The sequence below is a fragment of the Anarrhichthys ocellatus genome, unplaced genomic scaffold (assembly GCF_004355925.1).
Source record: "Anarrhichthys ocellatus isolate YVR2014 unplaced genomic scaffold, GSC_Weel_1.0 scaffold7, whole genome shotgun sequence".
NCBI lineage: Eukaryota > Metazoa > Chordata > Actinopteri > Perciformes > Anarhichadidae > Anarrhichthys > Anarrhichthys ocellatus.
Window position 1 is genome coordinate 1,422,139 of NW_022280037.1, and position 27,500 is coordinate 1,449,638.

The 27,500-nt window shown below is 44.8% G+C and overlaps 1 protein-coding gene across 4 annotated transcripts in view; it reads left to right on the forward strand.

Moving 5' to 3' along the window:
* Positions 1 to 10,512: 10,512 nt before the first annotated feature.
* The window catches only part of arid1b (AT-rich interactive domain 1B), a 155,158-nt gene continuing 138,170 nt past the window's right edge, over positions 10,513 to 27,500 (forward strand). For all 4 annotated transcript variants that reach the window (XM_031847226.1, XM_031847227.1, XM_031847229.1 and 1 more), the window contains exon 1: positions 10,513 to 12,600. In XM_031847226.1, the coding sequence (XP_031703086.1) occupies positions 11,335 to 12,600 (1,266 nt within the window). In that variant the 5' untranslated portion in view covers positions 10,513 to 11,334. The remainder of the gene's footprint in view (positions 12,601 to 27,500) is intronic.

Genomic DNA, 27,500 nt, shown 5'->3' on the forward strand with positions numbered 1-27,500 from the left:
GGGGGGTGGCGGCCTGTCCTTGTGCCTCCTCCACTCCTCTCCTCTCAGCTTGTTTCTGGCTCATTACCCCGTCCGCCAGCAGACTTCTCCCTGGGCGGCAGTGAAAAGAACTGTCCTCTGTCGCTCTCAACGACAGCCGCAGTCTGAGCACTGCCCTGCCCTCCTGATATTAATCAACACACACGCACACACACACACACACACACACTCCTTCGAGCTTGCGCACACGCTTTCCCCAGCGAGCTCATCTGACAGACAGGCTGGTGGGCAGCCGTCTCTTCTCCTGGCCCTCACTTGCAAATGAGACATCTAACCTCTTCCAGAAGCAGGCGAGGGACAGGATAATAGAAAAGTTTTATTGGGAGGAAACTTTGTTTTTATTATATAGTCTTATGTGAGTGACTGTGGGAGGAGATGCTAAATGTGTGCTTGGGGCTGCTGGATGGTTTTCCCTGGCATGTTTTAAAATTAATTCTAAAGATAAAACTTATAAATGCTGTACATTATGGAGAGTAAATTGAGGCCAATATATTTAACCAGTGATGGCTTTTTTTTGTGTGAATGGGACCTATTATTTCTAATATAATAATAGACTAACATTAAACTAAATCCAATGCATCAAGCTAATATCAGTCAATGATACTCATAATGTTGTATATAATGTTTCAGACTCTGATAAAGAAAATACAAAAATTGTGTCATGTTTTAGATGGATAAAATCACAAATATATGTGTTTCGAATTACAGGGGAGCCAGAGTGGGTTCTGCTCCCCCAAAAGAGACCTTAGCAGCAGCAAGATTTCATTTTTTTGCGGGATCTCAAAAACCGATAAACCATCAGCATTTCTCATGCTGCAATGAATTATGTAAGAAATACCTCAAATCTATTCAAAACCTAATGTCATGTCATGTCATCTGTCCTTGTAAATGTGTGTGCACAACTCTGCCTTGGCTAGCGTTGCCGACTATCCCTCTGTCAATAATACATGTAACATGATTGATCTGGACGTGTGCAGGGAGGTCATTGTTTATCATGGCTCACGGGCGGCCTTCATGTGTTGTTTTGTACAGGTGTGCCGATGCGTAATCATTGCGTGAAAAGAGAATCCAGTCTCAGCCACAGTGTAATTTGAACACTGATGAAGTGTTTCCAGTTTCTGTCAATATCTATATTTGTTATTTGTCTGTAAACTTAATGAAAAGGCTAGTGGAGACAGCTCACTCGCTCTCCAAAGCGCGGTAGTGTGTGTATTAAACACTGTCATCTCTTGCCTGAAGATATCCCAGAGTACCAGCCCCTCCCTGTCTTACCCTCTTTGCCCTCTCTTAAAACCTGTGCCCGCTGACAGTCTGCCAGGTGTGCCCATACCCAGGAGACTTGCCCGGTGTCACCGAGCAAAAGCGGGCTCGCGTTGGCCGCGAAGAGAGGCGAGATGCCAGCTCGGCCGCAGAATAACTTTAAGGGGGGATGGAGAAGATCCCCGATGCTGGTATGTGTGTGACATTAGCTGGCTGCCTTCCCTCTGCTCTCCCCAAAGCTCGCGGCCCCATCTCTGCCTTCACACGCTGACTGGGTATGTGACCCGGTGTCCAAGTGACATATTCCCTGGCAGGGAGTCAGAATATGAAATGATTGTATTATTCACGTCCTACCTTTGACATTGTTTGTTAGCTATGCAGCAGGCGGCACAGCCAGAGCTAGAATCTGGCGGTACTGTCCACCTGAGGTGATGAGTCTCAACACGAAGTGGAGGAAAAACCCAGGAAATCCAGCATCGTGCTCATGTCTCATTTGTGTTGTTGCACAGCATCATTCAAAACAACGAGTATCCAGTTCGTCTCTGTCCTGGATGGATGCTGTGCTAATAGCTTATCTTTGGCTATTGTGGCGCTGTCTCCTGGGTGTTCCTCGAGTCTTCCTGTTCTGATGAGAGCAGCTGGACACTGGGGAGTCTTTGTCTCTTTTCTCAGGCAGACTATGCAATTTAAACCTGCCTCAGGCATGTAGATATTACTCCCCGGCGAGATGGCTGAAAATTAATGGAAATTGTTTTAGAGGAATCATTATTAACATTCTCCTTTGGATGCCCTTTTGTCATCTCAGCCCTGTCGCCTCTCTTGTTTTATTCTCACACTAATTTATGCAGCCGTTGACATTCCTGGCAGTGTGTGAATGTGCCGGGAAATGTGAATAATCAGACTAATAATTAATAATTGCTCCGTCACTTCAGTGGGCATATATTTTGGCATTAGAAGACAGTCAATCACGCAACTGTTATCTTATTTACTAGCTGTTTTGTTTCCCTCTTATCTTCATCGCCATCCTTTCAGGTTTTTTAGTATCCGGCAGGGGATTTTCTGCCGCTGTAGGCACCACTAATGCACAGGGAAGAAGGTCTTTTTTTTTCCTCCACATGTTTTTGCCCTGGTGAAGAAGACCTGGTTGTAGTGTGGTACAACATAGCAGACTCACTCATCTCTGGAACCAGGAAATCACATTCCCTCACACATACGACTCAATTTCACACCCCGAGCTGGATTAAGAGGACTCTTCGCTCCGGGCCTGCGCAGGAAAAAAGGGTAAATATCACCCTTGTTCCTGGTGGCGGAAAATCCGCTATTTAAATGGGGAGTAATATCACTGACATTTTCCAGTTCATTATGCAGCCCCTGACCTTCACGATGTACGACTTGGATACTTGGCGACTTGGCGAGGCCTGGTTTCCCCTAATGGGAGATGTTTGACCTTGTCAGGAACTAAGGGGAGGTCAGGGATGAAGGAGGCTGTAATCGTCTCAAGAGAGATGGGACGCAGCAGAGGAACACCTACAACAATGCCGTAGAACAATGTAACACTCTAAACAGCACTTAAAGGTGGCATTGAGTCAGATCAGTGGCTGCTTAAAACTTCAAAATCTAAACAATTTCTTGATGGAAATTTGAATCAATTTGTGTATTTTGCAACGCCTTTGATACTTTATGTTAATTTCTGATCTGCAGGATTAATCTATAGCTGTCGAATGTTTATGACATCATCTGGTCTTCAGCACTTTGTGTGTGTCTCTCTGTTTGTGGCCAAACTGTTGAAGCTTATCACCGATGGATTCAACTTATCTTCAACTGGCTCTCTGCCTTTATGTCCAACCGTACTTTAAAGACTCCTCAGGATTCCAGATAAATCCATCGCACTCAGTCACCAAAAGTAATATAAAGTAATCATATCGGGAGTCTTTCACGGATTAGGCTGTTTTGAATGTGATTTATAATCTCTTCCATTCGTGTGAACTACAATAATGTGCACTGGGCGCCTGGCAGAGATAATCTTATTACCCAGTTGGCTTTTGTTTTCTGCTGCCTTGCTTTTATTCTTTATTAAAACATTTTGCTGCATTAAACATGCTAATTTGTGGCTGGGGCATAATTGGGGTCTTGCTTTAAAAAAACCTCTCCCCTGTTTGGTAGAAGATTAGGAATTTCATCTTCAGGATTATGTATATAGTACAGTGAAAGCCCATGAAATAGTCTTGCTTTCCATTATGTTTTAAAGCCACTCAAGCTTATTAATGTGAAAGGAGAATGTATTATTCGCCACACAACGGCATTGTCATATGACAGAAAAGATGTCAGAAGGCAGCTATTTTGATTGATGGGATTGGTCGCCTGATTAGTTCTTGTCCAATCAGTACACTTCGGGGATCAAATTCATCAAGCCAATCAGCTTTCAAACAAACAGACAAATCTTGGTTATTGGAGTTCAGTGTGTTTTCAGGATTGTTAGAAATAGCCCAACATCTCCTGTCAGAGCTGCAACAGCGCTGTCAAATCCTCTATACTACTATAATCAGAAATGGAGCGGCAGCAAGCCTAGCTTTGGACACCAGAAGGGAGAATGTGAGGCAGATAAAAACCCAGCAACTCACGCAGGAATCCTCATTGATCACTGAGGGCTTTTTCGTGAGCCTCAGATGTGGAGAGATCAGAGCTTCAATCTTACTGTGAAATGATATCTCACAATGTGAAATGATTCCCTGATCTGCTAAAAAAAAAAAAAAAAAAAAATGTCAAAGAAAGTGCAAAGAGAATATTCAGGTGTCAGTATTTTCTGCCTCGTTCACCTAGGGGTCTAATAAGTGATCACACAGAAAACCGGGAATCCCCCCCCCCCCCCCCATAATGGTGAGCAACTTTTGATTTTGTGTCAAAACATATTTAAAATTTGAACAGTGCCGTCATTCCTGTGGCGGGCCGCTCTCTCCGCGGCATGCGGCTCCAACACACGGGGGCTCCTTTCATTTTCCTGTCTGACATGTTAAGTGTGATGCTACAAAGAGGTTCCATTTTAATTGTTTGGACAGATCACTCAAGGGAGAGAGGGGCTTTGATTTGGGGTGTTGACAGAATAGGCACAGGCTTGCTGAGTTGCCTCGGTGTCTGTCTTGCCAATTCTGGCACTGCACTGTATTGATCGTGATAAGCGGTTTACCTCGGGCCTCACTTAAGCTAAAGGCCACGCTTTGTCCAACCTTTCACCGGAGCTGTTGCTGTGGTAATTATGTTACCAGAAAGTGCTGTGATGCAGAGATGACTTGTTATTGCTCCACCCTTTTGGTTTTTGTACGCAAAAATCCATTCAATCAAATGTTGACTCTCAGTCAATTTTTATTGGATAATCTTTCAGGTAGATCTGAGGAAAGCTAGGCAGCGAGCTTAGTGGCAAACAAGCCATTGATCTATAAGCACGAGTCAACTGTATGTGTAATATCTTTATTAAATGAGACGAATAGGCACTCGAGCTGTGCCGTGCAGGCACTTTCTGAAATAGGAGTGTACCTCGATGGAGCCTAGTGAGTGGTGAGAAATCACCTGTTGATGGCCCATAATGTAATAGAACATTCCTTTTGAATGGGCGGGAACCATAATGTCACACAGTCCATTAATATTCTCCTGCTGTGCTCACATCTTGGCTCTCTGCTCCGGGGGAATGATTAGGGTGACGGACGACGGGGCGATGACACAAGAAAACAACTTCCCCACCTCCCTTCACCCCCCCTTCCCCTCAACCCTTCAACACAACAGCCACAAATTACCCACTTTGCTTGCAATATTATCACGGCTGATCGTTGGTGTCCATAATTAGAGTCTTAGTGTCGTCTAGCCCCCATTAGGCTCACAATAGTGCCTTGGAACAGGGCCACTTTGGGCAAATAACCTGTTGAGAACACTTGACTTTTGTGAAGAGATAGTGAAAAGCATCTAAGGCCATTACTGATCCAAACAGCCCCGAATGGTCCTGTGGCGAGTGGCTCTGTGAAAGCCGTGGCTAGGCAGGTTGTGGAATCATCTCCGTTGCAACAAAAACACACATACACAATGCAAAGATGCAATGGGTGCAATCACAAGTAGCAACACAGACACACACATCTTTATGCTCAAGCAGTGACAGCGTTTCCACTTTCCGTGCCCATATTCCTTTGACAGAGGCGCAAATACAAATATCATCACACTGCACGCTGCAGCCTAGTGGAGCTTGTATTTCAATCACACAGCGTTAGATAGCTTGCTGCTGAGTTTCCTCTCAGGCTACAGAGAGAGAGAGCGAGAGCGAGAGAGAGCGCTCTGTATTCTGAGCCCGGTCCCCGTTTGATCTCCGTCATCGCCCCTCTAAGACATCATTGTGTAACACTGTAAAAGCGGACGGCTTCATGGAGCGAAGGAAATATCAAGGAAGTTATTCATAAATATTAGATAAGATCAAAACAGCCAGTTGCTCTCAGACTCTGAGCTCCCGGGTCAAGTCATCCACATCCCTTTGATTTTTCTTCCACTCAGGCTGAGCAGGGAGGATTGAGCATACATTGAAATTGACACCCCCCCCCCTTTAAAGAGCTGGAAAACAGGAAAATATGAAATTACCACAGAGTCCAATCCTCTTACTAATAAGCCACTAACAAAGCACAAATCTACTGTTTTGTTTCATATCTGATCAACACTTTTCATTATTCATAATTCTCTTGTTTTGATTACTGTCCCTAACGCACAGCACACGCTGAACCTGTGGAGATTAATAGGCAGCGTTCTCCTAACTCTTCCTCCTCTCCTCCGGAGCTGACACAAATTGGTGAAATATCACTTTGATCATGCCTCCTGAACAACAAACAAAACACAAACCTAATTAGCCTAATTCAAAATCGTTCCAAATGCTTCTGTTTTTTTATGAAAGCCTTCCTTTTTTGTTGTGCCGCAAACCAAGTTGGACGGAGTGTCAGTGTTTTACCTCCGATGTAGTGTGTGTGTGTGTGTGTGTGTGTGAGTTTGTGGTTTAACTGATTAAGTGCCCTAATCTGACCTTTGACCTTTCAATTGACAAAAGGCAGGGGGCGCCAGTTGCTATGATGCTTCAGTTCTCTTTCCTCAAGAACATTTACGCCAGAAAGCAGAACAAAGAAAGCTGCTTTAAAGCAGACTTGAAGGCTGTGGCGGGTTCTTTTTCGATGTGGGAGAGCTCGCTCTGCTGACTTCTTTGTTGATGTTAGTCATCCCATCTGGGTGGAAATGTCAAGTGGCAGGGGAATCAAAAAGCTCTCTGATTTATTGCACCACTTAAAATCTTCTGATGTACTTACTATTAACAGGACAAGTAATCATGTCATTGCTTTAATATTTTGCACATCGTATGGAGTTTTTACCACATTCTTGATGGTCACATCAACAGGCTTCTACATCGACTCATGAATATCCTAAGTCCACCGAGGAATGAGCAAAGTTCTCGTCTTTTGCTGCTGCCACTAAGTTGCTGTAACAGTTGATGCATCGCGTCAGCTTCTAATGCCAACAGGGACTTTTCCAACGGCAGCAATGCACCAAAGCTATACAGCATTGGAAAGTGTTCACTTACTACAAGCAGCATGAAGTCTACCTTGCAATGCTAGGGGATTAGCTCACGTTGCCTGCGCTAACATATGCAATGACTGCCGGCGAGCTCTTCCCCATTAGGTTTGCACATCAAAGGCGGCGGGAGAAGTTCTTCACAGGCAGTTAAAAGTGGGCTCAGTGTGGATCTTGTAAATACCGTCTTTGAGTCGGTGCCTCTCGGGGGACACTTCACACACTCCTCCAGTCAGGAGAAGGGGAGGGAGGGAAGGAGAGGAGCAGTGACAGGCATCAGAGGGGGAGGAGGGGATGGAGGTGGGGGGAGGTTCCTGAGAGCCCAGTCCCCTGTCACCTCCAAAATAGGATCTGTGGATGAAGAAAATCACTCTCCTCTGCTCTCCTCTCCCCGTCTGTATCTCCCTCTCATCCGCTGCCTCCTCTTCACACTTCACATGATAGCTGACAGTGAAAGTAGAGCATAGCTGTTTTCCGTTTTTCTTTTGAGTCATGTTTTTCATAACACATAAATAGAGCATGCGGCGTCCTGGGAATTCTGTGATTCTATGTTTCAGCGTGCAGGCGGACACAATAGCATCCACTCTTCTCAAGTGTTGTTGAAAACATTTTATCCATCATAGCCGTTTGTAGGGCTCTGGTGAGGCCCTCGACTCCGCAAGGAGCAGAAAGGAATAAGAGATGTGTTTTGTTAGCAGCCACACACACACACACACGCGCACGTACACGCACATACCGCATGGTCCAAAGCCCATCGTTGCTTGGATTTGCAGACTGATCAATTCAAATGCTGTTATTTACCCAAGCCTGAAATGAAAAGACTATGGATCAATTTGATGCACTTCCATAGGGTGTGCTCACAATGGCTGGCTGGCTTTTTGTCTCAGCTACACCCTCCTTCTCCTCCTCCTTAGCCATCCACCCCTCATTTTAAACAAGCCCCCCCCTTCAACATTACTAATGCAAAATATACTCAGTCTCACTTACACAAACCATCCACGATGCGTTTTCTCCCTGCACGCCCATTCTCTCTTTTTCTTCCAAACACACCCACAGTGTGACACCAGGGCTGCATCCGTCGAAGCTGTGTGTGAGTGTAGCTGAGTGTGCGTGTGTGTGTGTGTGTGTGTGTTTGTGTGTGTTTTGGGCTGACCCACTTTCTGTGCTTGGCCAGGCTTGTGCTGCTGCTGCTGCTGTCTGCTGCTGTCTGCTGTGCTGTGCTCTTCTGTTCTGTGCTGCTGGGGGGGAGATCCCTGCAGACTCCCCCGGAACAGACTCCAGCTCTCCTCCTGACAGACACTCACCGTGGCATGTTATCCCCCCGCGGATTGGAGACCTCTGCCTTTCTCTCTCTGTGTGTGTGTTTGTGTGAGAGACTTTCAGATGCACCTTGATGCAGATGCACGAACGAATACAAAAATGCATGCACATGGCTGCGCACACAGTAACAGCACCCACACACACACACACATCTTACACACATATGCAAAGCACATACCATCCCAGATCTGTATATTTTTAATTCCATCCACCCACCTCCGGCTCCTCCTCCTCTCTTCCCGTGTTTGTCTGGAGTTATTGTTTCAATCTTGCTGCATCAGGGGGCCCCTGAAGGTTATAAATTAAACATAAATGCAAATGCGCTGAGCCATTGCCCTCCTCCACCTCCCTCCTCCCTGCACACACACACACACACACACACACACACACACCCATCCTCGCCATTCAAACAGATCAGTGTGTCTGCGAATTAATAGGAGAACAGTGGGCTTTTTTTAATGAGCGAGGGAGGAAAATTAGAGTTGCAAAGCCACAGCGCACACCCAGAACTGCAGCCGAGGCAACGGCTTGAAAAGCCCGGCGCCATCATAGAATATGCTAATGCTCCAGGTCCCCTCACTGTCAGCCTTAGTGTTGCTCTAGATGAAATGAGAGCTGAGGCTTTGATCTGGGACACTGATGGGATCCGGAATCATCATGTGCACAAAGTATAGAGAGCAGCAAGGGTGTGGATAAGGCTTGTTCTCATCAGAAAAGGTGCACATAAGCAATGATGAAGCTCCCACATGACATTCCCGATCATTTATGGAGATATTGTTTTGTCTCCGCACACACAGACCAACAGCAGTTATTTTCTGTCACCTACACATTTCTCTCTCTCTCTCGCTCTCATACACGGAGGGTGTAAACGTGATGTCTTCTCGGGGTGTCCTATAGATGAATAGCCATCTGGTCTTGTTGACGCTATAGGCTTGGCCTGAGTATACTGAATGGTGAGCACCATGGAGACTTTGTCGGACCATAACAGCGTTATAGCTTTTATTCTCTGCCATATGGGCTCATAAAGGAAAACGGCTGGGAGAGGTTTCTGGGGATGTCACTCGCTTTTATTCTCCTATGATTGAGCTTCTATTTGGAAAAGTGAGATTAATCTTGTTGTAAGACTAAGATTTTTTTTTTCTTCATGTAGTTAAGTTAATATTTTTGTATAAGACCGTCCTCTGTCACTCATTTCTGGCCTTCTGCAACATAAGGTGTGTTTCTGCTTGTATTTTTATACATTTATTATTCTTTTTTGAGCTCTAACTTGTACTAACACTGTGTCTCCAGCAGGGGTCTTACCATTGTCATGGACATGGCTTCATGGTGAATTATCTTACACTGTACACAATATACAGCAGAGTGAATTGTGCCTCCTCCTTTCACCAATATGTGATCTGCAGCAACAATTATGGGTTGGAGAACGATGATGGTCTCTACCTAGTCATCACCATTACTATGGTCATCGTCACCTCCACCAATGGCATCTTGGTTGTCATTGCCACATTTGTCCCCCGCCACCACCAGTCATCTTCATTATCATGGCCATCCTCAGCACAAACTCTCATCCCCAAATCCTTCTCTTCCCACCCCTCCGCTCCCCCCCCCCCCGCTCCCCTCCCCTCCACCCCTCTTTCATCCACAGCTCCCTCTGTTGATCAAATGCATCTGATCTCATCAAAGCAGACCCTCTGCTCACTCAAGTCCCAACAGACACCCCAGCTTCTTTACTAAGCACAATTTTACATTCATGTTTGAATACCACTGATGGGATCGGGATAGCATATCTTGTAGACTTTGGTTTTGTGTGGTCCTACACTGCAGCCTGGGGTTGATATTTTTTTTTCTTCTTTTTTTCTTTATTTCATTATCATTTCAGACTGGCTCCTCTCTGACAAAGTAAATCAAATGAAGGAAATTAAAGAATGTAGCCTTTTATTCAAATGAGACCCTAATGAAGAATGGCTTTAATATTCATAATATTCATATTACATTCCTACGGAGTGAGCTTTAAGTGACCTAATCGTACTGAATGGCATTTATTATAGCTGCTATCACACCAAATCGTCCCCTATATTATACAGTTCATAATTTGTGATATTTTCATGGCACTTATTACACGATAGCTATATGGTTATTCGTTGAAGGGAATCATTACTCCTTTTTTTCCCAGGATGAAAATAAGTGATTGGAGCGCGTATAGGGGATAAAACTCTGTGGTGCAGATATTACAACACCATAGCCGCTATAAAGTGTGATTACATTCTTATTCCGATGGCAACATTATTGCGCACAGCTTGTGGTTGCGTGTCCGACTCCTGTCAGAGCTGCAGAGAACTGGCTTGAGCCGAGGGACATGAGAGGCTGGGAAGAGGGAAAATCTGATCTGGATAATTGCGTAGAAACTCACTCGGGCAAACTTAACATCTGCTGGTGTGCTTATTTGAAGGATCCGTGTGGACTGGAGCAGCAGTGTCCCTGCGTAAATGGGAAATGCCCGATCTGTCAAGCGTTATTGGTTGTTTTAAAAGTAATATCTTACTCTTTAAACTCAAGCGAAGGAGCCGTTCCTTGTTGACCGTCTGATTTGCAATTATTGAAAGATACCTAGATATTCTAATGACAGTATGGAAATGTATCTCATGTGAATATATTGCCACCATCAATGCACATTTTTGTTTCCCCCGAAAGCAACGTAAAACACAGAAACATCCGAATGCGACGTCTGTAATGATTCGCTACTCCAGTCCGGATTTTCCATGTGAGGCGCGCCAGAGCCCTGGAGGTGGATAAGCTTGTATAGCCCGCTCTCTCTCATGCCATGCTGGGCCACAAGGGCTCCGGGAGACGCTGCTACATATTACCGAGAACCGGGATGGAGGAGAGGCGGAGGGGGGAAGGAAAAAAAAGTTTCGTTTAAACCTGGCAGAGAAACTTTCAACATGAAGCCTCACTGACGGAACACATTTCACCACAGCAACACCAGCGCAAGAACAAAGCTTGCTTTTCCACTGAATATATTGTTGTTCTCCTCACTGCTTGCGCTTTTCCTTCCCTCTTCGTGTTATTCTCTGCGTTCACGGCTGGTCGGGGCTCGCTGTCACTGCGCGCTGAGATGTTGGAGTGACCATGGCTGCGCAAGTTGCATCGGCTCCGACCAGAACTAATAACAAAAATAAGAAATTATCCAGCGGTTTGGGTCCGGAGCTCAATTCGGGGAAATCTGGAGGAGGAGGAGGGACCGTACAGCGGACTGGACCTATGCTGGGTGCCGGAGATGGGACTCTGAATAATGTAGACCATCACCGCCGAAACGAGCTCAACATGGTTCATTCAACTTCCACGACTCACAACGCTTCGGACGGCCACGAGAAGGATGGGAATAACCTCACGTCCGCCTCGGCTTCGACTAATTCAACCACTTCCTCGATGGAAACGGGTTTGATCGCGAACCACAAGCTGAAATGTGTGGGGAGCGGAGATCCCCCTCAGTCTCAGCCGCCGCCGCCGCCGCCGCCGCAGCAGCAGCAGCAGCAGCAGCCGCCGCAATTCGGCCAATTTGCGCCACATCAGCAGCGGCAGATCCAAAGTAACAACACCGCGAATAACAACGGCCAAGGGCCCCGTGGGGACAGGGCTATGGAGCACCAGCACCACGGCGGCAAAGAGAACCTGTTGGGGGGCCAGGGGGAGCCACAGCAGCAGCACATGCCAGGAAAAGGTGAGGGGGAGCTCACCTGTAAACCCGCGGAGAGGATGATGGGTACCAGGTATGAACACTCTAACTTGGGGCCAACTAGTAACAACTCTGAGTTTAACAACAACTATTACACTTCGAGGCCTTGTTATGAGCAACATGGCGGACAGCAGCAGCAAAGCACTGGGATGGGGATAACGCACTCCTCGGCACATAACAGCATGGAGAACTCTCACGAAGCAGGGTACCACAACAGCCAGTACAATCAGTACCCGGCGTACCGGGCGGGCTACGGCGGCGGGGCCTACGGGATGATGGGCCCCTCTGGGTGCCGGCAACCTGGGAACATGATGATGGGCAGCAACTCCTCTGCGAGCCACGGCAAGTCTCCCCTGGCTGCGGCTTCGGGTGGCTTTCAGAGGTTCCCAGGACAAACTCAGCAGCAGCAGCATCCGTCAGGGGCCACCCCGACACTCAACCAACTGCTGACGTCCCCGAGCCCCATGATGCGGGGCTATGGCGGTGCATATCAAGACTACAGCGGCCCCACGGCGCAACAGCAGGCCGGCATGGGCCTGGGGAAAGACGTGGGCCCCCAGTATGGAGCCAGCTCGGCCCACGGCTGGGGAGGGCAGCAAAGAAACCACCCCCATTCAATGAGTCCAGGCAATGGAGGGCAAGGCCTCAGCAGGACACAGGTGAGTTTAGGAAACTTCTCAGTCAGCCGGTGTGCATCGGTGAACTTGGGGTCTCATCGCTGGTGTGACACTCATTATTTTGCATTGTTACCAGGTGTGTGTGTGGGTGTGTGTGTTGTCCACATGTACACTCTGTGTGTCTCGGTCAAGGGCCATCATGTGTGGACGAGAATGTTGGAGGTTGTAAGTGAATAAGGACCTATACAAAAATGTCCTATATATTTTTTTTGTCAAGGTGCTTTTATATAAAAGAAAAGTCCATTATGTGCGTAATTCCGACTGGTGTAACTGTGTTAAGTATTATACCTGCACGAGCTTTAACGTGACACAATAAGGGAATAAAACCTTAAAGTAAAATGCATTTCTAAAAATTCATCCTGACTTATGAGGCTATTTATTGAGCCTATACCATAATTGATACGCTAAATCAGACGCCGTGCTTCCATCCTCACATGACTATAGGTCACACTCTCCATATTATTGCATTTTGATCCGGGAGAATAAAAAGCAACATTAACGTCGGGCAGATTCACCTCTCTGTCGACGTGGTGTCAGACACGTTGCGAAACGCCCTGTTTAGGACGTGTTGTGTTCAAGGCGCTCGTCGAAGAAAGTAGCAAAAATATTCCTATAGAAAATGTATATGAACGAGCATCATGAATGCCAACGTTGTGTAATTCTCATTTCTTAATTTTCTCAACCGAAAATCAAAAAGGACACCGCGGGCGAGCGAGGACCGTCTGTGCCTCTCCGCGCGCTCCGGAGCGAGCATGGAGCGCTTCTGTGCGCCTCGTTTATTCTCACGCAGCCCGGGATTTGAATAGTGGAGGTAAACTGGTTTAAAGCTCGCTGTACTCCCAGCTCACAGTTGACACCCAGTCTGCCATCTGATTGGCTCCCTGTGGCCCCGCTGGGCAGACTGCACTCAGAAAAAAAAGGAGGATTCTTGCAGGGATCCTTGGCGCTTTAGTGATGCTGCATTTAAGTCTTATGGGAATACTCCAGACTTGGGGGCCGTCCAAAACAATAATTTAACCTTTATAAAGGTTTAGGCTGCTCCAGATAATTATTTTCATAATTGTCCCACCCTGAAAAGACGTACAAAAACGCTGCAGTGTCAACTCAAAAAAACAAACAAAAAGGAAATTGATCATGTGTCCTCATGATTATCTTTATAATCTTCAATTTCTTGTTGAGGATTGTCCAGTTTTGATTGTTCTATTTGATATGAATGTATCATCTCAAGCTCAATTTAGAGAAATTGTCCTACGCACAAATGTTATTCATGTGATTTTAATACATTATAAAATCCTTTGTGCATTGATATTTTGAAGTATAAGGAAACAACTCACTTTTTCTGAAAACACACAAGCACAGTTTTATACAACAACCCCTGCAAGCTCCCTTCTGTTGGCCACTGCTGCAGCTCGTGGTTGAATGCCTTGCTTGAGGGCACCTCAGTGGTAACATCTGAGGGAGGGAAGAACGTGTTACTAATTATTCAAGTATTCCTCCCTCTGTCTTTGGGCACTGCACTCAAGGATCCCTGGGTGTCCCTAAACCCTGTGCTGAAACACTGATGTGTCCACAGTGTGCAGACCTACAGCCAGTGGAGGGAGTCTCTGCCAGTTCAGAACTCTGCCCTGAAACAACGCAGCGCTTCTTCAGAAGAGCCATTATTCTGCGGTTGTTTTTGATGCACTAAATTATTCGTACTGCTGGATGGCACATCTGGACGACTGGAGGGTAAGGTGGTTGAGCATAGCTTGTACTGTCTGCCTCTCGCAAAACAAAAGCAGTTCATTAGCCTACATTGTTTCAATCAAAGGCAATTTGGGTTGGCTGCTGGGGAAATTAAGTAAATGTTTTAGCGTGGGAGGTACTGCAGCGGTATTAATTGTATCAAATTATGCACTTATAAAATGGTCACTAGAAACCTCAGCAATATATATCACTCCTCACTAATTATTGTTTGTTATGTGCAGAATGTATATTAAGAACATATATGTGTATATACATATGTATGTGTATGTATGTGTATGTATATATGTATGTATGTATGTGTATGAATGGGTATATATGTGTATGTATATGTGTATGTATATATGCATGTATGTGTATGTATATATGTATGTATATATATATGTATGTGTATAAATATGTATGTGTGTATATATATATATGTTTACATGTCAATGTATATATGTATATCTATATGTGTGTGTGTGTGTATATATATATATATATATATATATATATATGTATATATGTTTACATGTAAATGTATATACTGTATGTATGTATGTATATATATTTTTATATATACTATATCTCAAAGACACTTAAATGAAAGTCAGATAGTATATCAGTCACAGCATAAGAGCCATATTCTATACTACCTTATTCATATTCCGGTTGTTTGTGCTTATAAATCCAGCAAACCAGACCCCTAAAAAAGAACTTACATTTAACATTATATACAGCCAATGTTTTTAGTTTTTTCAGTTTCCCACTTCAGGAGTAAGTGCATGTGGGACTCTGTTTTTTCTTGACTCTACCAACATTTCAGCAGCAGTATATTCACGCTACAAAAGCCCTATGTTTAATTCATATTTGGAATGGCAGCACTGCTGCTCTCCTGTGCACTGACAGGCTGTGTGAGAAAAGGCGAGCGGTGTACTGCATAATACTGCCTCCAAATTGCCCCCGTGATATGACTGCGCTTCACTTCAGAGTGCTTTTGGTCGGAGCACACCTCTGTCACCTGTTGGCACAGTTTCCCCTCTTTCAAATTCAATTTCCCTCCCCACTGCCTCACTTCAGGAGCAAGCTGTGAGCGAAACGAGTGCACCTCATTTACACCGCTGTCTCCCCCCCCACACTCACTTGTCTGGCCACTCACCGAAATGAAGACAGAGCCCCACCACTGTGTGCTGTGTTGTGATGTGTACGTGCACACACATCAGAGATACGTGACATATGTTATTTAGAGGTGTGTGTTGAACCTGCTCTCTCACCACAATGACATCGTCCTAGTTTTGCAAATGGCTGTGGCCTACTTGATTGAGGAATATCAGAACGATGTTCAGTGTTCAGTTTGTGACCTTCTGCCTGTATGCGTGTCTGATGGTTTGTCCACGTATCAGCTGCTTTAAATCCAGGCCGTTGCTGTTCAATGTGTGTTTTTTTCCTTGCTTATGTGCGGCTTGTACCTATAATATAACAGCATATGTGCAATCCTAATGACTGAGGCTGACATCATACATGAAACGGCCTATTCTGTCTCAACCTATATGTGTAACAAGGATGTGTCTGCTATCCACTAATCAGTACACACACACAGAACAATAAAAGCAATTAGCAGATAATAACGAGGGCCTAGCAAGTTGGAAATAGTGTTGTTGCTTCGATAATTGCAGCAGCGACTCATTTAAAATCTGACCTAATAAAACAAAAATGAATGGATAACTACAGTTTCCACTAATTTATCACTATTATGCTCAGTGTTTTGCCTTTGTTTGTTTTTTTAGAATTGCAATCAAAGCGCAGTGGTTATGCATATCAAAGACTAGACCCACTCCCATCCTTGGTAATGTGCTTACCTTGAAATGATTCCTGCTCGCAGTGCTCTCCAGTGCATACTGTTTACATTTCTCTCTTATGAATTATTAGTGTGATACGAACAAAGACTCTATAATAGGAGCAATGCATCAATGTCACATTGTGTTATGCGGCTATCTCAGGGAGCCTTGTGCATAGTGATGGGCCTGACTGTGGCTGCTGGAATTTAATTTATGGTACATGTTCTGCATCGGACGGACAGCCCATGGGGTCTGGTCAGGAAATGGACACGCAGGTGTGCGTGTGTGTGGGTGCTTCTTTTTGTTTTCTCTCTGTGGGATGTGTTTAGATGTTCTGTGTGTGTGTGTGTGTGTGTGCAGGCAGGAGAAGGCTAATGCCCCTTCGTCAGCACTAAGCAGTCCAGCTTCAACCCCGCCCCTCTCACAATGTCTCGCTCTGTGATCCTTCCCATCAGTTGTTTGTTTATGTTGGTTTGTTTACATCTCTGTCTTGGCTAGCCAGCGCAGTGCTGATTAGCAACACTAGAGTGAAATTTTAATTTGCTCTGTTGCGTCCGATAAGAGCCCCGTGCAGCGTTTTTTCATCTTCCTTGGATGAAACACAGAGCCTGCTTAGGTAATTGGCATAACCCCAGTCTGCATGCGGTTTCCACAAAACGCCAATTAATTCTGATTTTTAGAAATAATATGAATTTAAAAAGCAGACTGTCCAGTTGAATCATGTATTATTAGCTAAAGCTTCATAAAACAATTGTATTTTTATTTTTTTTTTCCTGGTCTGACTTTGCACTCGTCCCCTGGAGTTAAAGGTTGATGTGTAAACGCCCTGAAGGAAGGATTTAATTACTGCGAGCGAGCGATGATTTGGTGTCAGCTGTTTCTCAGCGTTGCCTTATCTGAACTGCCGGTGTCAGGAGGGAGCTGGAAAATCTAAAGCAAAGCAATTTTGCTGAAGAAAGTTAATTGTGCATATGGGAGAATTTGACTTTTCCATATGAATGAAGTAGTCCAAGGCTTTTTGGATTTGATTTGATTGTCATTTGAATTTAATTTCTCTACCTTGTTTAATCCGAATCAGCAGTGGTGGTTTTCTACCATGGGAGAAAACTATAGGCGACCTTTGGCATTCTGGGATTTGTAGGATGTTTCACAGGTCTGGCATGGGGTTAGATACAGTGCATAACAGTTATATCTCAAATAGCCGAATGGCTCTTGCAGCTACGATTCTATCAATGGCAAAGAAAAACTTTAGACTTGTCACAGCAAACACATTTCAAATGTTAACTCTCTTTCTATCGTCTGTCAGCTGAGTTGAAGTGAATAAATAGTTAATTTCCCACACAGTTACAGCCACCTGCAAAAGTGAAACCTTCAACAATGTAATATTATTTGTTGTCGTTCTTTAGTGCCGGCTCCGCAGCCTGAACACTGAAACAAAGAGAATCTTGACAGTTCTATAATGTGTCATGTGATCGCAACTTCTGCATGGCCACAATTATGACATCTTCTGGCTGAATAAAAAAATGAGCTTTTTTAATTATTTGTCCAACTAATGCATTCCTGTTGATTTAAAAAAAAAAGAAATCTGAATTGTGTATGTGTAATTTCATCCATTTCAGGTATTTTTTGTGATATGGCATTGAAGCTTTAATCTGTCATTCCTATTTCAATATGTCAGGATATGCACCAATCTCCTTGCATTGATACTTAGCTGCTGTCGTCTCTTTGTAAGCAGAGAGAGGACAGGACGGCCGGGGATGCAGAAATGTGGGCGACGTTAGAAGGGAGTCACATGGAGGGCTGCTGACTTCTGAGGAATGGGCCTGGCTGAGTTCACAGAGAAAGAGGGAGATTCAGTATCTGAACTCTGGCAAATGTCAGCATAGTGAAAATCCTCTCCCTCCCGGATCACACTCTGCTTCTGCCTTGCGAATGTTGCGATGAAAAATAAGTATTTACGATTTGTTGGCCTCACACACACAAATATATCGGGTTTCCCCCCTTCAATGGTCTGTGTTTATGTGTGTGTGTGTGTGTTTATGTGTGTGTGTGTGTGGCTGGCAAGGTGCCAGGTCTCATGGTAGTAGGTGCTCTAGTGGCACCCAAAACCCCCCCACCCCTCCACCCTGACCTTCACATATGCTAATTAGCCACGTGGAGCTGCTGAAAGGAAGGACTCTGAGCTCTTTCTTTCTTCCTCTCTCTCTTTCTTTCTATCTCCGGGGTTATTTGTCATAGCATTTCCTCAGTAAATGTATGGCACTTAACTACCTATATACTTGCTATACAGATGGTGCACAATGCTGAACAGTTTGTAGCCATCTCTTTTTGTTCTTCCTGTGTTTTCTCTATAAATACGGTCTCTCGTCTTTGTCTGCTTCGTGTCCATGGCTTTCAGAAGCTAGCTAGGTGTCCCGAGGGAGCAGCAGTCAGTTCCAAGGTATTTAGACAGCCAGCACATCCTATTGAATATTTATACACTATACTGAACAGATCTGTGGGTCACTACTGAAGAAACTGCAGCCTCCGCTTCCCTTCTCCCCTCTCTGGCCAACAGAAGAGGAAATGGGGAAACGTGGCTCCGTCCCTCCAGAAATGAGTAATTTTGTGATTGCAGCAATTAATACAAATTCAAAATAGTTAGCAAGACATTTTTAAGATTTGTATAATAAAACTAATCGTCTGATAGTTTAGCTGGAAAAAAAATTAAAAGAGAGAAGAGAATAATTTGTTATCGTGGGAGTTTTTTTATTCATAAGAATGTAGAAGATGTTTGGTGCACATTAGATTTCATTGAAAATGTATCGTGTTAGAATCTGCTTATAACAAAATGAGCACATTTCATGTGTTGACATGTTCATATAGAAGCACGCGTGTAATCCATATAGTGTGTGTGTGTGTGTGTGTGAACGTCCAACTGCCACCATCCCCTCCTCCTCCTACCAGCCTGTGAGAAAATCATCATCATCATCATCACCATCACCATCACCATCATCTGTCACTTTACACATCAAAGCCTCTCTGTTTCTAGACTGCAGACTCCAGTCACATGTCTTGCTGTTTGGTTTGAGTTGATTCTAATCAGCGCTGGCACAGTGGGACCATTTGCTCAGCTAAAAGAAGGGAGAAAAAAAAAGAATACAACCAAACAGCACCAGCAAGGCGCTCTGTCTTACGTCTGTGAAGCACAGAGAGACAGAAATAGAAAAACGATGGGACACGCACGACGCACCGAGTTTGTGTTGATGGGTTTTGTCGGTTTCTTTTGGTCATTTCTCTTTGAGTTCCACTTTCTTTTTCTTTTTTTTTGCCCTTTCCTGTCACGCGCACATACTTAAACATATACTTATGAGTGTATTTCTCTCGGTTGTCTGTGTTGACTGGTCAACCATGTATTTTCCCAGCCACAACACGTTCCTTTCATCTTTTTTCCTTTCTTACCAAGATTGTCCATTACAGCTTACTGTGTGTGTGTGTGTGTATGTGTGTGTGTGTGTGTGTGGATGTATTGGTGATTTATAGACACCGGTCACAACAGGACACTTGTGGTCACTCCTGGCTGAACGCTACCTGATATAGATCAATTTGATCTCAGCAATTTAGGAGCCAACCTCACACCACATCCTCCTCCGAGCATACACACCGTGGACACACGCACACACACACACACACACACATGGATATTAATCATTGGAGATATTGTGTGTGTGTGGGAGAAGAGGTTATGATACAAATGTGGTTAAAACGTGTTGCAGTGGGTGTGGAGTACAGATATTTAGCCTTGGTATTTCTCTCATTGTCCTCCATTACACACCTCTGTGATATGGCCAGACTTGTGTTCTACATTCCAGACACTCCTCTGACACAAACCGGATGGACTGGATTAGATATTGACAACGCAAGTGAACTTTATTTTGAAGTTTAAATGTCTTATTTTTTTAAGGTGTTTATTCCTCCGAAGGATATCAATACGGTTGGCAAGAGCAGATGGTTGCTGTTCGCGGTTAATCTCCCTGTGCAACTGTGTGTGTGTGTGTGTGTGTGTGTGTGTGTCTGTGCGTCTCCCTACTCAATGAACATCCATAGTTACTGTTGGCTAAACATGCAAAGGTTACTGTAATGTCAGACACATGCCAGAGGGGAGTGTGTAATACCACATTAACATAATCCATAGACAACTGTCCCATTTACAAACATTGCCATGCAGGGCTGATCGCCACAGCGCTGCGGGAGCACATGACTGCGCCTGCTTCCGCTACGCTGCTTGAGACTGAATGGCGGGTCTACAACACAATGGCGGATAGACTTTTCCAAGGAAAATAGCCGGTTGTCAGATTTTGGCATGACGCGCCGGGACAAATTATGATGCTTGAACCTGAAACATTCCTCTGCTCTACCCTCGGCAAAGGCTGACAGCTTACACTGCTCGCACAGTTACAAAATGTGAAGGAAGTGTTGTCTTGTCTGACCTGCTGGCCCCCGGGTGCACGTGTCAACAGTTTGTTGTGTACTGTGAGAACTTCTAATAAGTCCGTGGATAGAGAGAGACTTGATTTGGAAAAAAAATAAATATTAGAATCAGTCTAAAGTCTTAACACATTCACTCTAGTCAGTATGGGAATATGAGAATAGCTTTCCTGGGCCTTTTATGATCATAATATACACTATTTTGCACTAAGTGTAGTTATATTTATTGTTTCCTTCAGCAATAAGGGCCCATTTTTTCAGCAGTAAACTGCCTTATTCCAGGACTCACCACAGAAATGAATCCAAAGCAGCAATTGGACTAATAGTCAAAGCAATTCAGTGTTAATTAGATGTTTTTATGGTAGTTGAGGCGGCTAACATGTTGCCCTCTCACCCGCTGGGGCTGGAGTCTGCGCTGACGGTCGGAATGATTGTTTTGATAATTATGTGTGCAAAAGCCGGAGACGAGGCTCTTCCTGCATTTTGAAAAATACATTTTTATATTTACAGCTCGGTTTGACGCTGCGCTTTCAGCGTTGTTTTGAGGGATCCATTGTTTTCACTCGCATAACGGGTATTTTAATTAGTCTGTCTTTGGAAATTCCCTGCGTGTGTTGTGGTTTGCGTTGGACACTGCAGACTCCCACAGCTCCCAGAAATTTCTCAACTTTTTCTTTACACATTCGCTACGTTATAAAGCAGAGTCATGTGTGGAAACAATTTCCCATTTTTTTTCATCTGTGTTTTCAAGCATACACCAATTCTTCATCTCTCTCGACGGTTCCCTCACTCCTCTTTCTTTTCGTCACAGTTGTTTCCAACTCTCTGGCTCTCTGTCTTTCGGATGCTATAGTTGTAGGTGACCTTGCCTGGTGACTACAGTGCCTACTCATTAAGTAGTAAAGATGAATGATTCCATTATAGCCGGGGTAAAAAAAACCAGAGCGGGGCCAATTAGTGGTAATTAACAGCGGAGAGGGTGAGGCGCTCTGGAGGGCACCCTGACCCGGACTCTGGAGGGGGCAGAGGGGAGCAAGGGGCGTGTGTGTGTGGAGGAGGTCAGGTATATGTGGAAAAACTGTGTATTAGGAAAGGTGAAGGTGATTATAGGTGTGTGTATTGATTATTGTTATATGTATGTGTGTGTATGATATGTACATTGTAAGTCAAAGCTGTTGGTGTACAGACTTGCAGGCACTTCTGCGTGCTGACAGATGGGGAAATCATTGGGGTATTCGGCCCGTTTGAGCATTCAGAGGTGACGGAGGTCAACAGCCGGCAACACCTCTCTTTGACTTCCGACCTCTGATGTGATGACACCCCCCCCCCCCACAGCCCTTTGGTGCGGCCGGGGAGCTTGTTAGGCAAAGGTCTGAGAGTTAAAAGGCCCTGAAATGCCAAGCCAATATACCATCAGCGCTAATGAACATTTTGTGATGATTTTTTTGTCCTTAATTGGGGATTTTTTTTTTTTGTGCTGATCTGCAGTATTTTAGCATCTCGGCATCAAGGAGAAATTCAAGGTTGTTCACCGAGAGACTCTCTTACTCTCCCTTTGTCTCTCTTTCTCTTCCTCAGCGGCTGCGCTTGATTTATTCAACCCGCCTACCTCCCGTTTTTTATCAGTTCTTGGTCTGAAATTGTCACAGTCGTGTAATCCTTTGGGGGCCACTAGCTAGACTCACACATGAGCATGCACTCAGAGAGAGATGTGTGTGTGTGTATGTGTGTGTGTGTGTGTGTGTGTGTGTGTGTGTGTGTGTGTGTGTGTGTGCTTGTAATGGTGTCGGCGGTGGGGTGTCTAAACAGTAGGCAGCATTGGGTCTTGTGTCCAACATGGTAATCCTGGCAAGTCAATAAAGCGATGTTCAATATACCAGGGAACAAGGCTGTGTTGTCACTTTAACAGACATGCTAGAATTGGCAGTTAGTGAGAGAGAGCATTTGTAGAGGCTGGAGATTTTTTTTTAAGGTATTTTGCAAAGTGACTGCAAAGTGCTGCTTTCAGGGCCCCTGAAATTGCAATTCCTGGTAAATGGATGGTTTGAGGAGTATACAATGTATTAGAAGTCAATTGTGCATGGGAGGGCCTATTTTCCATATCGCTAGTCGAACAAGTGAGTCACTATGTGTGTGTGTGTGTGTGTGTGTGTGTGTGTGTGTTGCTGTTGCATCTCTGCCCTCGTGGCGCACAAACACATTCAGATTGCACATGTCCCCGCTCCACCTAGCCCCCTGTTGCTCCGGCGTCTCACGGCTCCGTCATGTGCAGGTTTGTCTGTATGGTGGGGTTAAGGAGGGGGGGGTCTACTGTGAGGGCTGGGACGTACATCAGAAACCATTACCCATAATGGCCTCTTTCCCCACACCCCCCGTATCCATTCCCTTTGCCTCTTCTGACATTTATTTTATGACTGCTTACATATCAAATATTTAAATAAACAGAATCGGGGGCTCCGGCTGAGGTTTGCCCGCGGGTGACAAGGGGGAGGTTGCGGCGGAGGGAGAAAGGGGATGGATGATGACATTCATTTCAAAAATCAGGGTTGGGTGGAGGGGTGCTAGCAGTGAAGGGTGGGAGGAAAAGCAGCAGCGGCGGAGAGGAAGGGGGAGAGAAAAATGCTTCGCTTGGCTCCAATCAAAGCAGGCGGAGGAAGGCGCCGTGTTTGTTCGCTTACACCGGGCCGCAGCGGTGACAGACGTCTGTGGATGCGAAAATGATGTGTACGGGTGCGAGTGTTAATGTGCACGTGCACTTTGTCGTGGGGCTCATCCGTCAGCATTGCCTGGGGACTATGGAGGACGTGGAAGAAAGGGCCTTGTGACTCGTAAAAAAAGCAGCCCGCCGTACTGAAGCAATATCAATTGCGAGGAGATCAGAGCACGACGCAAATTAACAAAGGGGAGAAAAAACAACAACACAACAACAAAAGAAAAAAAGTGTAACACAGCAATAAAGGGAGGTAGAAAAAGAAAGGACAGAGGGAGGAGATGAAGGTGAGGATTATGAAGATTTATCTCTTTTCTCTTTTCCTCAGGAGAGGAAGATGGAGAGAAGGGCGAGCGAAGGGTGTGAAGGGGAGAGGTAGAGGAGGGGATAAAGAGAAGGGTGTACAGATATATGTCGAGAGACAGAGTGGTCCTGGGGTGCAGGCGGCCAGTCTTGTGCTGGCTGGCGTCGGTGGGAGGCCCATTACTGTCAGGCTAATCTTGAAATAATTAATTGCGAAGTCGACGCTTTTAAAGAGTATTGTAATTGAATCCTAAATTAGGCTTGGGAAAGGGGACGCGTCCTGCTTTGCTGCAAGTCTGTTCCCATTCTCCAGTCATGTACACACACACACACGCACACACACACACACACATAATTGTGGGTCATACGCGCAGGCAGGCAGAAGAAAAAAAAGACAACAGGCGAAGGAAATGCTAATGAAATGCATATTTGGGGAGAAAGGGGCCATCTATAATTTAGCTGTGCTCTTTGAATGTGAATGATGTGTGTGCAAGCGCTGTGATTTATTTTTGTTGTGCAGAAGGATAATTCTGTCAGAGTAGGCTTTTATTCTTGTAAACAAATGTGGGGAAAAGAGCAGAATAAAAGTGGAGTAATAAAGTAAACAGAATGGTATGAATACATTTAGCTACTGGCATGAATAATTTGTATAGGGGATGGAGGGGTTTGAAGAAAGAGAGATGACAGATATACGAGAGCTGTGATATGAGATTTTGGGTTGGCCTCCGATTCTCTATTTTCTGGCACTTGTTTTCATTTTTTATTTGTGATTTGTTTTGTTTTTCCCCCTCATGGATTAGTGCTGTGTATCTGTTCCTTTCCCACATCCGCACAAGTAGGTAGAGCATAGCCTTCACACACACACAACATGCACCTTATAACCCCTCAAGTCCTCCAAGGCCCTTTTGCACTAGCCTCCGCACTGAGGCTCTGCTTAGAATGAGCAGCTCAATGTGCTTTCACTTACACACACTGCTGCCCACATGGCTCCTCCTGAATGACCCCTGCAAAACTATAAGCAATAGAACTTTCTGGATCAAAGCTCCGGGAAAAGGGTCTGCCCTCCATAAACGTCGGCCCGCTCCATAACTCTGGCACGAGCCGGGGAAGAAAGATGGCACACGGTGCAAGGTCAGGGAGACAATAATGGAAACTAGGCAGTCAACAGATGCTATTTGTAAAAGCTAAAAAGTAGAAAAAAACGCAATAATAATGTGCAGGATAGTTTAGGCCTTTTCTTAAAAAAACACATTTAGTGTTTACCGTCATAGTAATTGCAGTGCTTCCCCTAGGGTAGCTGCTTTGCGTCAGATGGGCCAATTAAGCATTCACGCTACTACCTACCACCAACCACCACACCACCTTTCGTTCTCAAATGTAACACTTTAAAGTTTCTTTAATGTATAACTAACTTTTCTACCAGTTACTTCTAATATTTATCAGTAACTTTTTGAAATCCGCATGAATCATTTGCCATAAATCAGATCAATCGCACAGCACTTATTTATAAAGAAAAAACATCTCTTTCAAAACTGGTTCGCCGCCTGTTCCTCCAAATCAATGGTGAAGAACACAAGGAGCAAATGGCAGGAGTTTAGCTTTCGTAACAAACAGCATCATGACTGGTGTGTTAAGTGCGTGCCAAGTTAATCGGAGCACACAAGACCAGATTGCCTTCCAAGTGACCGGTTGCTGAAAACAAATGTTAGCATATAAAAAGCTTCTTTTTTTTTTTTCAAACGGTGCTCGCTCAACGCATAGCGCACCAGCATTATGTCAAATCCAGCAAACGTCCCCGCTAACAATGAGGGCAAAACAGCACCACCAGTCAGTTTTAACCGAATATTCTCTGGTTTAGCTCAGCGGAAAACGCAAAAACACCAAATCAGCACGCTGCGCTTCGTATACTAGCGAGCCTGTTTGTAACCGGTACAACCATAGACTGTATATAAGAAGTGGACGTAGTCATCGTGACCCATGGTTTGTGGACTGCCATTTTGAAGCCTATAGAGTTCGGCGATTTGACAAGCTTTTTGCAACCAGTGAACAGAAGTGACCATATTTGGAATGCGAAGGAGTGACGCAGAGACGGCGTATACGGCTCTGGTAGCGACCTGTCAACCACAGTAAGCCCGCCCTAATGCAGACTCCGCTTTATGGTCTATTTGACTCTAAAAGGGACCATAATTTACTGAATGAACATTGCGCTGTATTGAAGAAGACTTGAAACTAGCGATATAAACCCGTGTTTACAATGTTTACTGAGGGAATAAATCAAGTGAGAAGTAGAGTCATTTTCTCATAGACTTCTATACAATCTCACTTATTTTTGCAACCGAAGAAGTCTCTCCCTGCTGGCCAGTAGAGAGAATGCAAGTTTTAAGTCACTTCCGCATCGGCATCACTCGCCAGAAGCGGAGGTTGCCGCCTGCCGACAACGTTATCTTCTCCTCAGCTGTCTCTCCTCCGCTCCGCTCTGTGTGTGCACAAGCCCCGTGGAGAAGGCCCGCACTTGGTTAAATACGAGTGGGAAGGATGTTAATGATCTTGTGAAATTTTGGCAGGATGAATATAGCGAAACATCTATATTATAAACACCAGTTTTTTTCAGGGGAATTTGCTTAATTTGACAATGTAGTATGTGTGCGTCTAACTAATTGCTTCAGATATCCAGTATTTGCTCAGTTAGAGATTCCTGGATTAAGTATAGAGGGGAGTTACAGTCAGGCAAATTGCTTTTGTATTTCCTGTTATGCTACACTGTGCCTCAATCTCACCTCCACCAACACACACAAAAACCAGTCAAACCGCTCCGCCAACATGTTGGCCCTTGCTGCTGTTCACTCCAATGCACTGCATTAGCTGTATTGCCTGCTGTATTAACATCCTCGTCAGAAATGAAATACAATGAAATTCTTCAGCTCTGGCACAAGAATCTGGCGGCATCTGTATGAAAAATCAAACGTTCCTCATGCTGTTTTCCAAATGTTTGAAACCTATTCAACTCCTATTTGGTCCAGATCTGACAGCTCTAAACTTGGCTCAGAACATCCCATTTTCTCCTGGCTGACTGGGATGAATAACAGCAGAGCGGACAATATTGTGGTCTAGCTGAGCACGGCTGACTCTTCTGTGTCTGTGATCCCTCTATCAATAAGGAACACAGGCCTGTCAGAAGGCCTGCCAACTGTCTGGCTGTCCACGCAGCCTGCTCTCTACGCAACATCTGGACACAGATGGTACGCACTGATCACACACTCACACACACAAAATACTGCACATGTTTTCCTGATACTGGCAGACATTCATAGACACACTGTGCGTTCACAGTTGGTTAATATACTGATGTGTGTGACACACACAAACATAGTCAACTCATTTATTGTTTTCAAAATCCGATGTACTTGCGCACACACAGTGGTTCACATGAAAATTGCCGTGTAGGTGAATGCATATAATAAATACACACAGACACATGCACGCCACAGAATCAGACACGTGGTGAAATGTGTGTGTTGCAGCGAAAGGATCTGTGGCCTCTCCCGGGAAATATGTGCATCCCTTTAATATGTCTGGCCTTTAATAAAAACCTGAACATAGGTCGGTCAAAGTTCAGTGTGTGTGTAACAACTCATGATCAGGGTTCTTATTCAGGCTATACATGTCTATGGGTCTGCTCCAATTAAGATACAGTGTGTGGTTGCACTGTTACTAAATGCTGGATTTTATGTAGCTATAGGTTGATTTTCTTTTCTCACTATAGTGAAAATATATGAGGCTGATGAAAGTGATGGATACTAAACAGGAGATATGCATCGTCGCAATCATTTTCAGGGTGA